The following is a 13,716-nucleotide window of genomic DNA, read 5'->3' on the forward strand; positions in this document are numbered from 1 at the left end:
CGAAATTATCGTAACTTTCTTATTTTACTATACTCTAAACTCTAAAAATCAACGTCCTCTACTCCAAGTTGTGAGTTGAGCTTAAGGTTAACTCTAATTTGCTGGCTGCTTGCTTCCTGTCCGGGACCTGACTGTCCAGCAAGATGTGGCTTGTCTGTGTAATCAGGCTCAAATCCCACTTCCTCAACAAACTGTGATTTGTGTTCTGATGATATTCCGTAACTTGGACTATGAAACTCAGAGCTGATGAAATAACTCGCAATGTAGTTCATGGTGAGTACCGCCGAACTGAACGTTACCAAGACTCCGGCCAGTACAAATAGTCCAATGTTTCTTAGACCTAAAAATATTTAAATGGTAACCCATTAAATACCAGTTAAATACCATAAATCTTACAGACCTTTGCGGTAGATTTGTTTCTATACCTTTTATCTAACTGTACTCAAAACTTACGGTCTATTTTCTTGTCGATATTGTCAACTATTGGAATACAAGAGGGGACAGTCGAGTTCCAATTTCCAGTATCTAAACAGGTCATGAGGGGAGATGTGGAGAGATAGGAAAGGTAGGGACCCTGACAACTAAAAGTGAGAGTGTACCCCACTTCCAAAGAGTCTGTTTTGTAGGTCGACGGAACTATCGTGGAGTTGGCTTCTTGGACAGAGGGGCAACTTTCTGGAGAAGCCTCTAGGAAGGGTAAAAATATTTCAAATTATGAATTCATCCACAGCTTAACATCAACTACCCCTGGTTAGGCTTTACCACATTTTGACTCATTTACTGAACATTTAATTGTAAAAATACCTGTATCGCACTCCGCACCTGTCCAGCCAGGTTTACACTCCTTGCTCCCGTCCTCCTGGTTACATGTGTACTTGTCCGTCTCCGCACAGTGGAAACAGTTTGAAACTTCCTCGTCCATATTGTCAGGTGTTAGAGGTTTTCTGTAGTATTCAGGTGCACACTCAATCTGGAAATGTTATTTTGAGACCACTGTTGAAGAATGAAGATGATAGATAATGGTTTATGAAACTTTATTTTTCTTTATTTGTTTCTTTGCACGACCGTATTGTGCTTACCTATCTTTAGTGATGGTAATCTTCAGAATGCTTTACATGTTATGACATCAACATATTCTATAGGGAACTTAGATAATTTTGAAGATCATGATTTGTACGTACAGAAGTGGTTAAGTTAATAGAGGAGTGCTCATCAGTGAGAGTAATAGTTACTGGACCCCATGTGTCGAATGTCCGCTTGTACATTAACCGGGCCATCATTACTCTGTCTCCGTTCGTCCTCCTGTGCCAAACGTCTAGTAAGAGTAGTAGCTCGCTTATTCCCTACCGGAATTCAAAAGTTGGACTTTAAAGTTAAGACCATTCGAATTTGGATGCAAAATAAAATTGCAACAATTTCCTTTACTTTTCAGAAATTAGATTGTAAATTTCTTATCAACTAGATCCTTAGATCATAAAATGCACAAAAATAATACTCTTTCAATGATATAACCTCCACGTTCTTTAGTTGTATAGCTATAGTCAGTTTTACTAACCTTTGTAACCGTTTGTTCCACCTCTGTTCCAGGAAAAGGATTGGGTATGGTTGAACCGTCTTGTATTGTTATCGTATCCGTGAAAATTATGTTGTCCTCGTTTACTGGGGGCGTCTCAAAGCTGTGATATACAGTATTTCGTTTACCAAAATAAGTCACATTTAATAAAATTGGATTGGGCAACGAAGTTAAAAATGTTGTGAGAGCACGTTAAACCCAGTAGCTATTACATGCTGAACCATATCTACAGTTTTGAGTTTTTGTAAATTGTATTAATAATTTCTTAGCTTACGTAAAACTGATTGGTTTGATAAGTTTGAACTCAAATTCCATGTCACAAGGGGTCGCGTCCGGGTTGCAAAGTTGGTCGTCTTGAGCTTTAGAGTTGTCTTCGTTGGTGTACTTATTTAACTTCACTGTAACGAGGGTGTGGCCTCTGGCCGCAGAGAAAATAGCCATTATTATTAAGAGATAGAGTTGAAGTTGGCTTAGTGAGGTTAAACGGGGGTAACATCTAAGCTGACGAATTTCCATTGAGCTTTAGATAGGCTGAAGAGTAGTCGATTTAGACCAAGAGTACGCGGTAACAGATCCAAACTGACCTCTCATGGACTCACAAAACTAAAAAAAGCAAAGTACTCCTCCACAGGACATATCCTTCGTCACGAAAGTAGAACAGTCCAACGGCTCAGACAAAGATGAATGCTAAGCTTAAAGAGCGAGACGTGATTCCCGGTCATTCCGATAGTATTTTTAGCGCCCGAAATTAGATTTAGGTGTTATTAAGTGTCTCTGGGTTTCTCGAGGTGGCCTGGATTACTCCCCACACGGGTAGGCCTCAACTGAATATTACCGGAGTGATATTTGTTCAGGGAGATCGGTACACAGTTATACACAGGTAATAAGTTAATGATGCCATACTATTACTTTATTCGTGAGACAACTGAATAACTCAAATACTATTCTCGATAAGACAAATAACTTTCATTCTATTGTTCACTTTTAGTATTATAGATTATGGTCACGTTTTCTAAAACATCTGTCAAAGGACTAAAAATGATTTATCTAAATCTACACGATCACAATATGATAAATTAACATAGGATAAGATTCTTACTAAGAATACAAATACGTCTACAAAATAATATCAATAATAAGTTAAAGAAAATACAATTTACTGTTCTTCATAGCTATTTCTAAATCTATTGCTCCTATATCAATTCCATTTGCTATAATATTGATGTATCAAATTAAATACATTATTATCTAAAAATCATAATCAAATTCGTCGTGCACAAACCCCTGATTGAAATAACCATCATTTTTAACCGCTGATACATCGGACTCAGTATCTACATGTCCTATACCTGTACTTTGTGTCGTACTTCTTTTCTCATTTCCATAAAGTTTCTCTTTAGAACTTGGTGAAATCTTCATTTTCTCCTTCTGTCTCTTGTGTGCAAAACAGTAGACAGTAATAAATGTGAAGAATGCCAGAAGTGTTATCCCAGCCACAAATAGTGCACTGTTCCCGAGTCTTCGTTCCAGATTATCTTCAATTATTTCTGTTTCATTTTCTCCTAAGAGTAAGGGTATATATTAGTTCGCATATATACGGATACTTATAATATAATAGAAAATTTGAACCGAATTTTCATAAGCAGCCTTAACTCCAAAAAATTCTCCACAACTACTTTTTGAAAAGAAATATTTGTCTGATAATTTCTAAATTTCCGGTAATTACCCGTTGCAATGCAATCTATGAAACGTCTGGCCCCCTCCCGAACAGCCTCTCCAGAATAGTCCCTCCAAACCCCATCCTCATCACACTCCAGACCCTGGTACCTAACCAGAGGTACGTAGTGAGGGGCACAGTGCGGGGTAGGTGCTGAACCGTTACCTGGCTCCGCACACGCGTTCAGGGAGCTGTATGTTAGTGATCCGTGTGTTGGTTCTTTTAACTTAGCACAGCTCTTACACGCATCTTCACCTGTTGTTAGAGGGGTTTAACGAGGGTTTGTGTGATTGTTAACAGCAGTTTCTAGTGTAGTGATAACTGAGCTGCTTCAACTATTCTCTCAGTGTAAACTTATGGCCTATCAGCAAGAGAAGTCAGAAGCTAACATATAAAGTAGTATCATGTTTCTGACATACTAGCATATGTATCTTAAAATCAGATTAGCAGTGTACGTTTAAAGGTGCATTCTAAAACTTACGGCAGGTGGGAAGGTTGCAGCCCCAGGTCCCATCCTCCTGACAAGTGATATTCAGATAACCCGCCCCAATAGAACTGGCATCCTGCCAAAGACTGAATCCTGAGTCACATGACAGTCTGACGGTTTCACCAGGGGAACTGTCTTCTGTGCTGCTGGACAGGAGGTGGAGGGAGTTTACTGTTGGACATCCTGAAATTATAAATTGTAATCTTAAGCTTTGGCCAGTTAAAGTTTCAAATGTAGCATTTGCAACATAAGCAATCTTTGAACACAACGCATAATCTAGCACCTTAATTAAATATAAGATCTTACATAGCAAATTGAGTCAGGTATTTGATCTTACTCTTAATCTCAGTGCAAATGTTAGAGAAGTTATTGAAACTCCACCCCCCGTCACCCCCACATGTCAGCGAGTTACCCAGCACCTCCGTGTTCAGCTCATACTCCGGGTCACACTCGACAGTGACGGTGTCTCCCTCGTAATATGTTACTTGTGGCGTACTGGTCACTCTACCGTCCGTTATCACTAGTCCCGACGTACATGTTACTTCTGGAAAGTTGAATCCTTTTATCAATTATCATTCCATTTGGATATCAACGAATGATCTTTAATCATTTGAAAAGCTATAACGTTCAAGGTTAGATTAACACGAGATCCTTGATTTTAAACTGCTCTGATCGTCGAATACCATTCCTCTAAGAATATAGTAACTGTTTTGTAATCATCTGAATATTAGTAACTGTTGTCCAAGTGCCACTTACTTTTGGTACAGACGTTAGTAAAATCCTGGTAGCTCCATTGTCCTGTACCCTCACAAGTTAACACGTTGCTCTGCAGTTGAGAGTTGAGCTTATACTCTGGATCACACTCTATTGTAATCGTCTCCCCCACTGAGTAGATTGCTTGCGGAGAACTGGTGACTGTTCCCCCCGTCATGTCCAGATCAGACGTGCAGGTTCCTGCGGTTATGCATTATCTAACTTTTGTAGGTCCCAAATCAGGTAAGAAAAAGTGTTTTTTTTTTTCTTCAGTATGACATGTGTTACCAGGATGAAGAATTAGAACATTTATACTTTGCGTACACTTACTTGTAAGACAGTCGTCCCCGGTCCAACCCCCCAGACAAACTGGATCTCCAGTGACAGGATCACAAGTGAAGTGTCCCAAGTTATCATCTTGTTCTACACAGAATACACTGCAGTCAAAGTAATAGTTCTCTTCACATATCACCTGTTAAATGTCAAGTTATTGTTAAAATGCCCATAGCCTCCTTAGACTTCAATGCCCCGTATATGATGTTCATGCATCTAAGCCGAATTTATTGATGATACGGCCGGAAGAAGTTTAAATGTAACTGTGAGTTTTCAAGGAATCTTGATATGTTGATGGACATTTTAGTCGCTCACCTTAAAGCTCAAAGTCATGGTCAGAGAACCATCTGTCAAGGTTTTGTCGTAGATAACACCAGTTGTGACATCTTCTGTTAGCTCCAGTGTTGCCATGTTTATTTTACGGTTGTGTGAGTAGTCGTCAACTTCAACTTTTACACTGAACTGCACCAACTTTTTCTGAAACAAACTTACGTGTATTTAAAGTAGCTTAGGTTATATTATACTACAAACTTAATGTTTTTCCTAGTTTGCACTCAATAGTCTTATGGTCCTGAGAAAATCAATTTCTAAAATTATGGAACCTGGGAGGGAGCAGAAATGCTGACTGGGTTATTGAACTCAGTTCCAGGTTTATCATTTAAAGCTCCAGCTCCAGTTTGATCCAATGTTAAATCACCTTGTAGTTTGATATTGTCTGTTTTATAACTGAAACGATAAAACTCAATATCTACAGAATCCTATCGCTTTTAAGTTTAATACAGTAACAGAATCCAGTAAAAAATTTGTTAAATGGCTTTTCTAAATATGGAACTTAATCAAATTATTTAAAAAAATCTAGACAGACTCACCGGTGCAAATCAGGTTCTAGGAATTCAACTTTTATTTTGATGTCACAGAGACTGTCCTTGCAAGTAGATCCATCAGATAGTTTACTGTCTGGGGTTGAAAGTGTCTGGAAGACGACCTCTACCTGGCCTAATCCTGCAATCTAGTTGGAATTATGATTAGAACTTTCTCCACAATCACCCATTAGATTAGAAAAATATAATGATCTTTGCTGCTTTAAGCATTACAAAACGTCGGCGAATGTTCTGATTTACCGTCTTGGATTGTAGAATCTATTTTACCTGAGAAATGAGACATTGAATGAGGAATATATAGAAAAACTTGAAGGATCGAACTCTCGACTCTCGTTTCTGCATCATAACGTCATTGATCAAAAGCGTCAAGAAGTCTTAAAACTCAGCGGCAGGGTTAAGCATCTTTTAACACTACAATCATACTGAAACGGAGATTATGAAAAAACATTTTTCCCTGAAACTTAAGATTCGAAGGGCCTAGTTCAAGATAACGTCATCAAAACAGAACAGGTGGGGCGTATCAGTTTATAACCATGTACTGTGTCTAGTGGGACAATTGACCGGCAAACTTCATTATTTGATTAATGTTATCTGGTCACCTGGGGTCCCGGTACTTCAAACTTACGCCTGGGTTGAGACCTGAGTGCTGTCAGAAATAACGCTGACCAGTGTACTGGCACCTGGTTTCAGAGCTTAGGTGAAAGCACCCACGCGCCGGTGGACTGCACCACGATAGCACCACGATAGCACCACGATAGCACATGGGTTGGGTTGGTTGTGTTTATATCAGCTGGACCATAAGACCATGGAACTGGAACACCCGGTTCCCATTCAGAATTTGTGAGAACTACGTCTCATTCAAATTCTTATATTGGTAACAGCTGATATGTTTATTGGGAATGGTAAAACTGTGTAATGAAATTTCCTAAAATTCTAAAGCACGCCATTTCAATTTGTAATTACTTGGAAATTAATATCCAAAAGGGATCCTAATTAGGAAAACAAGGGAGGAAAAGTTTCTGTATCGTCAATAAGATATGCTGGGTGTTAAGCAGCGTCAGATTGGCAAGCAAAGTTTTCTGCTAAAAACTGTTATGTCGAGATCTGAGCTAGTGCTAATATCTCACTCTTACCCTCATCTTCGCAAACAAACAACACAAATAAGATCTTTAGTTCATCAAAATTCAAAGCATATAATGGATGTAAAAATAGACACTCGAATTGTGGAGAGATGTAATATTTTGAACTTGGTTCACGAGACTTTTCTCTTTAAATTTAAATACCGACTCGAAAAAAGTGCATTTTTGCCGTTTTAATCAGTTTTAGTTCTTGCTCCCACGTAGTAGGCCATCAGAAAGGGCAGTTAAAACTTAATTTCAAGATAGCAACAAAGCTCCCTACTGAAAAAACTCGATGAAGTTTTATGTTGGTGTCGTAGTTCAAGTCAAGGGTCAGCGTGGTAATGAAATGATAGTTCCAAGATAGCTGTAGTCGACGAGTAACTAAGGCTTAACGAAATTAACCAAATCAGTGAGGCGGTTCAAATCAGGAAATTGGAACTATTTTTTCTGAAATTTGTAAGTGAATCAGTGGCTGAAGCCAATATTCATCCATTAAAATGTGCCTAACTTTTTGTGTCTGTGTGTGTGTGGCAAATAATGAGATTATGATATCATGATTTAGTGCTGTTGATGCAATAGTGTGGTGGATTTGGATAAGCCAGTTAGAAATTAGAAGACTAGTTCCGGACAAAATGAGAGAATATAAACTTTTATGTAGTTCAGATAAGAAATAACCCAGTTTACCAGACTGGTACGTGGTTATGCGTAATTTAGAGTATGCGATAAAAAACATTTCACCCTCTTTATTGCTGATTCATGCTGCCATCAGATATACCAATTTTTTGGGTAAATATTCAGAATATGATTAATAACTCATTCATATTCTGGAATTCAACTTAATGAATGGGTAGCTGGCTACACTGTAATTAGCCGACAGAAGTACAGTCAACATAACGATAAAGGAAGGATTGAAAGTGAGTGGGGTAATGCGGCACCAAAGGTTTACCGAGGCAGTCAGACTCAGCTTTCTAGTCCACCAGACTTTGCTGCGGCTCCACTTTAATCTATTGTGCGGCATGCAAAATTTGTGGACTTCACTGTTTCCTTTTTTAAGTGCCCTAGAATGTCACCAATCACGTACTACACATGACACAAAACAAATACTGGTGTTTATTAATATGAAGGTTAAAAACAAATGGTTGTATTAAAACCAATGAACCACAAATCAGATCCATTTCTGAAGTCGAATGTGGTCGAATATATAAACAATTATAAAATTATTCATTTAAGAAACATGATGGCTTCAATTTGGACTCGGCTCCGTTTCTTCGTGTTCAGCTTTTAGTTCCATACTTTGTATCTGATTTTATAATCGCAGCTTCATTTTAATTTCTTTTATTGATCCCAATGTGCAGTGGTGGATCAATCAGAGTAATGGGTCATTACCCATAGTTACCCATAGTTACCCATAGTTACCCATAGTTACCCATAGTTACCCATAGTTACTATCATGTTCTGTTTTTTTAATTTAAATTGTAACATAAGTGTTACTTTTTGATTCTGCTCAAGTGAAAAAGTAAGGGCACACCATTTTGAGAAATAAAAGTAAAATGTTAATTTTACTAATTAAAATTCAACATAGTGAATCATTACCTATTTTATCAAGCTATTGTTAATTGTCGGATGATCTAAATCTAAATCTTTGGTCAAAATATTCTAAGCATGACAATGAATAAATTTAATAATCTATCCTATCTGATGTAAAAAAGTCTGGATGTTTAGGAGTCTGGAATTCATAAGAGTATTGGTTAAAATTCGTAATCAAATCCATTGCCTGTAAATCCGTGATTGACATAAGCAGCTGTTGGTATCAGTCCGTTGTTATTCTTAACGACAGGGAAATTTTGTGTACTCTGTACATTTCCAATTGCAGTAGATGTAAGTGTTCTCATTTGTCTTATCGCATCCTCTGGCACATAACTCTTCCTTCTTGGAGACACTTTCCTCTTCTCTTCTCGCTTCCGATACAGAAAACAGTAGAGGAAGATGATGCCGAAGAAACTAAACAAGGTCATAGCGGCGATTATCATTGTGCTTCTGGCTAATCTTTTTTTCAGCGCATCCTCACTCACGTTGATGTCAGAATCGCCTGCGATATATTTTGTAAAACCAACCTATTATGCAACTACAATTATAATTGTCAACATGAAACATCCAAGGAGCAAGCACTGATCAATATTGGTAATTTAGCTGAATATGTTTCGGAACATTGTTTCAACAAGATAACTTAAAATATCACAGGAGAACCTCTCTACGAGTAACATGTCACCTGTGGGGATGCAGTCGATGAGGAGTTTACCCCCCTTCTTCTCGACACGCTGACCAGCTGAGTTAACCCATTCCTTGTCCTGACCACACTTTAGTCCCTGATACCTCACCAGAGATGTGTAGTGAGGGTAACAGGCAACACTGACAGTTGAGTTGATGTTAGCGTTCAGGCAGTGGTTCACGGAGAGGTAGGTTAGTTTGCCGTGTTTTGGTTCTCTTAGTCGGCTGCACCCTCCACACCCACCTGAGGGGTGTTATAATAGTTTCATAAAGAAGTGTTAAGTGCTCAGTTTTATAAGTACTGAGACTGAAGAGTGGGGGGGGGGGTGAAAATAGAACCTTTATGTCCTAATTCTTCTCTCTGATAAATTATGAGTATGTAGATTGTAGATGACGTCAGCGATTAAAATGAAATTATTGACATCACCCACACACTTATCGGTACTGAAGTATCGCTAACATTTTAATTAACACTTCAAATTTTTGTCGTTAGTTGCGTGGCGACATATAATTTAAGAATATACTTAAGCATTCTGCAGGACCCCTTCCCACCTTTATCCTCAGTACTGTTAATCTATTAAAATCCACCCGAATGTCCGTTACCAAATATTAATAATACACATTCATTGTTTTAAATAAGTAGGAAGATTTGAGAATATCAACTCACAAACAAAATATTGATCATTGAACGTAAGTCTCCAAGATCTCCACTAGATCTTGATATTTTCTGCCACTTATTCATTCCTTAATCTGATTACCCCTTCAAATTAAGTATACTCAGGAAACTGATAGGAAATAAGGGCCCTTAATTCACAGTATCAGACACAGGGACACGCGGTATCCAGATAACCCTCCTAAATCTTATGGTAATCTTCTGTGTGACCTTGAGAGCAGCCAGTGTGATTGGAGAATGGGTGTTCAATCTGTTCATTATGACGTTGCTAGGTGAAATGTCATTATAATGTTACGTTAGATATGGGAAGATTGAGGATGGCACAAAATCCATTGATCTAGGAACGGAGAAGGCAAAACAATCACTAAGAACAATTGTCCACATGGTCATGAGATACTGTCCTGCTGAGTGCTGAGTCTGCCGACTTTGAATTCTCTAACCTTATGTTAAAAAGGTAAACTAGTAAAAGGACGTTTAAAACTAAAAAGTTTTAACAATGGGCTTGGTTTAATCTAAAATAATAAAACACTGGAGCAGGCTGAGTGTGGTCTTATTCTCAGCCGTTAAAAACATGTTTAACGTTTGGCTGTTACTCGCCAATATGTTTTAACTCTTGTTATCCGCTCAAAGTTTACCTACTTTTGGTGCATATCTTTGCAAAGTCGACGAAGCTCCAATTTCCGTCTGCCTCGCAAGTCAGCACATTACTTTGTAGATGAGGATTTAGCTGGTAATCCTCATCACACTCAATCTCAATCGTATCGTTCTCTTGGTAGATTGCTTGCGGAGTACTGGTGACTTTCCCTCCCGTGATATCAGGATTAGCCGTGCATGTTCCTGGGAGTTTAGAACTGAAACCTCGTCAGAGTGATTAATAACTGAACCAAAAACCTGTCATAATTATAAGTATCAGTCTTGAAGTTTTATCATTATGTCGCAGATTGCAGGAGTGAGTTATATTATACAGGCCTAATAATGCCTATAATGCATGTGGCCCCCTAGTTATGTTTTCCCCACTAATTACTTGTAAGACAGTCGTCCCCGGTCCAACCCTCCAGACAAACTGGATCTCCAGTGACAGGATCACAAGTGAAGTGTCCCAAGTTATCATCTTGTTCTACACAGAATACACTGCAGTCAAAGTAATAGTTCTCTTCACATATCACCTGGAAAGGAGCAGGAAAATTAAAAATTCTGCGTGTCATTTAGATCGAGGTCGAAATGATAACTTTGAGGTAGTTTAAAACAGTGGAAATAGAGTTTACCTTGAAACTAAGTGTTAGATTTACAGAACCCTCCATTAATGTTCTGTTGTAGATAACACCAGTTGTTACATTTTCTGTTAGCTCCAGTGTTGCCATGTTTATTCTACGGGAGTTTGAGTAGTCATCAAGTTGTATCTCGACACTAAACTGCGTTACTTTGTCCTGCAACGAACTTGCATTTATTTCAAGTAGTATAGGTTATATTTTGCTATGATTAAGAATTTATTGCCCTCTATTTTGCGTTCTTTAGTTGTTATTTGCTATTTCCTTAGAGTATACTATCTATACATTAATTAAATTATTTTACTTGAGATGGAGCAGTAACGTTGATTGGGTTATCAAACTCAGTTCCAGGACTATCATTTAGAGCTCCTGCTCCTGTCTGAGGCAGCGTTTGAGCACCTTGCAGATCGAATTTGTCGGTTTTATATCTGAAATAATACAAATCAATATCCCGGAAATTACAATAACACATTCATTCCTTCAAATTAAAATGAATGGTCTGCAGCAACAGCATTCAATAAAGCAACAAAACTACGAAATTGAGGTGGAAGATTATATTTTGGTTATTCTTAGGATTAAAATTTGAATTTGATCCGACTCACGAATTCACATTAGGCTTCCTGAATATAACTTTCATTTTTATTTGACAAGTCCCATCTCTGCACGTAAAACCGCCAGATAGCTTACTGTCAGAAGTAGACAAAGTTTGAAAAACAGCCTCCACTTGTCCCAAACACGTTCCCTGGGTAATTTTGATTTATTTTTCAAATTCGTGTGATTCTGGTTTATCATTTGAAAAATAGATCTGTATCAGAAAACTTGTCCAAGAGGCCACATATTTAATTCTTATATTATGGTCGCATATTATAATATTCTATGATAATTTATAAATTATCAAAGAATATTATAATATGCAACCATGATATAAGAATTAAAGATAAGACTACCCAAGAGATTACATTACCTGATTGATAAGACTACTCAGGAAAAGAAGGTTGTATAATAGCTTTTTAGATTGCAGATCGAACTGTTCTCCTCGCATGGTCGTCAAGGAAAGTCTGTGGGGCCCATGTTCGAACTATGATAATTAGGTGTAAAGTTTAACACTTCGTATTTATGTATAATTGATGCTAATTTGGTGCAACTTACAACATTACTATTCACTATATGCCGCTTATACTCAGATCCCACGACACTATAATCAGTATCATGCCCTCACCATGCTTGTATGCCCTGCGACTATGTTTTCGATAATAACGCTAATATCTTAGTCAAGTCGTCCGTGAAAATTCTATCGCATTGTATTGAATTCGGATCCAGGCACCTGACTTTCGTGGCGCCGAAAGATGTAACTTGAAAATCAATGAAAAGATATGAAAGTTCCAGTTTCAAACATAACTTGGCACAATATGAGATATCAAATATGCCGACAAAGCTTAAGTACCTACGCGTGACCAATAAATATAATGGTACGTGAAATATGTCTAATAATTTTATTGGACCTTGACCTTTTAACAGGTACATCACTTTGCCTGGTACGAAGAGATAAATGCCGATTTTCGCAGTAAGTATTTGATGAGTACTCGTTGAGTAGGCCTGGTAGTGGACCAAAATTAAACTGAGAGGCGCAGATAAAACTAAATATGAGTTCTGAACGGTATTTCCAACGTGAATTCTGAATTAGTATAGGACATTATGACCGACAACTTGGCCCTCTGGGATCCGGGGTCCCACGATGTCCGATGATCAAATCATGTCACTCAATCAGTGACGATTAATTATTATTTGATAATTAGTGATGTGATCCACTGAATGGTCTGCTTGCTAATTGTCTATGTAATTAAATCTCCATGTGCCAAGTTGTCTGACAGCCGTCACTACGAGCTAGGTTTATGAGATATCCGTCATTAATCAAAGGAAACTGACTGGAAATTTATTGGAAACTGTGAAAATTCAAAATTTGGCTCGCAATGTGTCTAAATCTGAAACAGATTAAAACCTTGCCTTGAAATTGCAATTATCGTTTTTTCTTATATTATTAGAACGAGAAATACTAAGAACACAATAAAAAGCTCTAGTAACGCAATTGCTGAACTGAAAATCATGGCTAAATAGCGTTTCTAATGGTAACGGAAAGTTATTAATGATAAGGTACAATGGCAATTTAACAATGAAAAATCAGTTTGATCTGCTCCAACTTGGTGTTAGTGACACTTATTTTTGAGCCAGAAATTAACATTCTCTGAAATTACTATCATTTACTGAAAATCGAATCATTGCCTGGAGTGATCATTTTGACAATGCTATCAAATTCGGGCTCACTTCAAATTTTCAAAACAAAATAATGGAGATATGAGCGGTGAACCCATACAATCGAGCACGGAAAATTGCTATCTGTAAAGGTGACAAGTGTGCCTAAATATTTGCCATTTGCAAAGGCACACGACAAAAAAGATAAGATTGTGCGGCTATTTTTATGTATTCTGTAATAAAATGAACGCCCAAATGTACCAGTAAGTGATTTCTTAAGAAAATCGTGTTCAGGAATTTTAAACAATAATCTCAAATTTCATCAGATTTGAATGAAATGAAGATCAGTATTATAGGTATCAGAAAGTTCATATCATTTACGGGGTTTGATT

General features: G+C 37.7%; 2 protein-coding genes across 2 annotated transcripts; both read right to left on the bottom strand.

The window, feature by feature from the left end:
- Nucleotides 1-442: 442 nt before the first annotated feature.
- LOC134812529 (uncharacterized) lies at nucleotides 443-2,201 on the bottom strand. The gene is made up of 5 exons (XM_063820002.1): nucleotides 1,848-2,201; nucleotides 1,556-1,676; nucleotides 1,182-1,343; nucleotides 805-970; nucleotides 443-687 (listed from the first exon to the last, which is right to left on the bottom strand). The coding sequence occupies exons 1-5, from the start codon at nucleotides 2,087-2,089 to the stop codon at nucleotides 443-445; spliced, it is 936 nt and encodes a 311-aa protein (XP_063676072.1). The 5' UTR covers nucleotides 2,090-2,201.
- A 6,198-nt stretch (nucleotides 2,202-8,399) lies between these two features.
- LOC134813116 (uncharacterized) lies at nucleotides 8,400-12,205 on the bottom strand. The gene is made up of 8 exons (XM_063820802.1): nucleotides 12,039-12,205; nucleotides 11,677-11,816; nucleotides 11,379-11,502; nucleotides 11,072-11,233; nucleotides 10,831-10,972; nucleotides 10,446-10,643; nucleotides 9,135-9,377; nucleotides 8,400-8,954 (listed from the first exon to the last, which is right to left on the bottom strand). The coding sequence occupies exons 1-8, from the start codon at nucleotides 12,114-12,116 to the stop codon at nucleotides 8,614-8,616; spliced, it is 1,428 nt and encodes a 475-aa protein (XP_063676872.1). The 5' UTR covers nucleotides 12,117-12,205; the 3' UTR covers nucleotides 8,400-8,613.
- Between the last annotated feature and the right edge of the window lie 1,511 nt (nucleotides 12,206-13,716).

This window comes from Bolinopsis microptera, chromosome 3 (genome assembly GCF_026151205.1).
Source record: "Bolinopsis microptera isolate Bmic1 chromosome 3, MBARI_Bmic_1.0, whole genome shotgun sequence".
Classification (NCBI taxonomy): domain Eukaryota; kingdom Metazoa; phylum Ctenophora; class Tentaculata; order Lobata; family Bolinopsidae; genus Bolinopsis; species Bolinopsis microptera.

Bases quoted from the DNA above. Each gene is read 5' to 3' on its own strand.
- LOC134812529 (XM_063820002.1), bottom strand. From the start codon at position 2,089: ATGGAAATTCGTCAGCTTAGATGTTACCCCCGTTTAACCTCACTAAGC. The intron at 1,677-1,847 runs GTAAGCTAAGAA...TGTATATCACAG, and splicing joins ATCAAACCAATCAGTTTTAC to CTTTGAGACGCCCCCAGTAA. The intron at 688-804 runs GTATTTTTACAA...TACCCTTCCTAG, and splicing joins AGGTGCGGAGTGCGATACAG to AGGCTTCTCCAGAAAGTTGC.
- LOC134813116 (XM_063820802.1), bottom strand. From the start codon at position 12,116: ATGCGAGGAGAACAGTTCGATCTGCAATCTAAAAAGCTATTATACAAC. The intron at 11,817-12,038 runs GTAATGTAATCT...AAAATTACCCAG, and splicing joins TGAGTAGTCTTATCAATCAG to GGAACGTGTTTGGGACAAGT. The intron at 10,973-11,071 runs GTAAACTCTATT...GCTCCTTTCCAG, and splicing joins ATCTAACACTTAGTTTCAAG to GTGATATGTGAAGAGAACTA.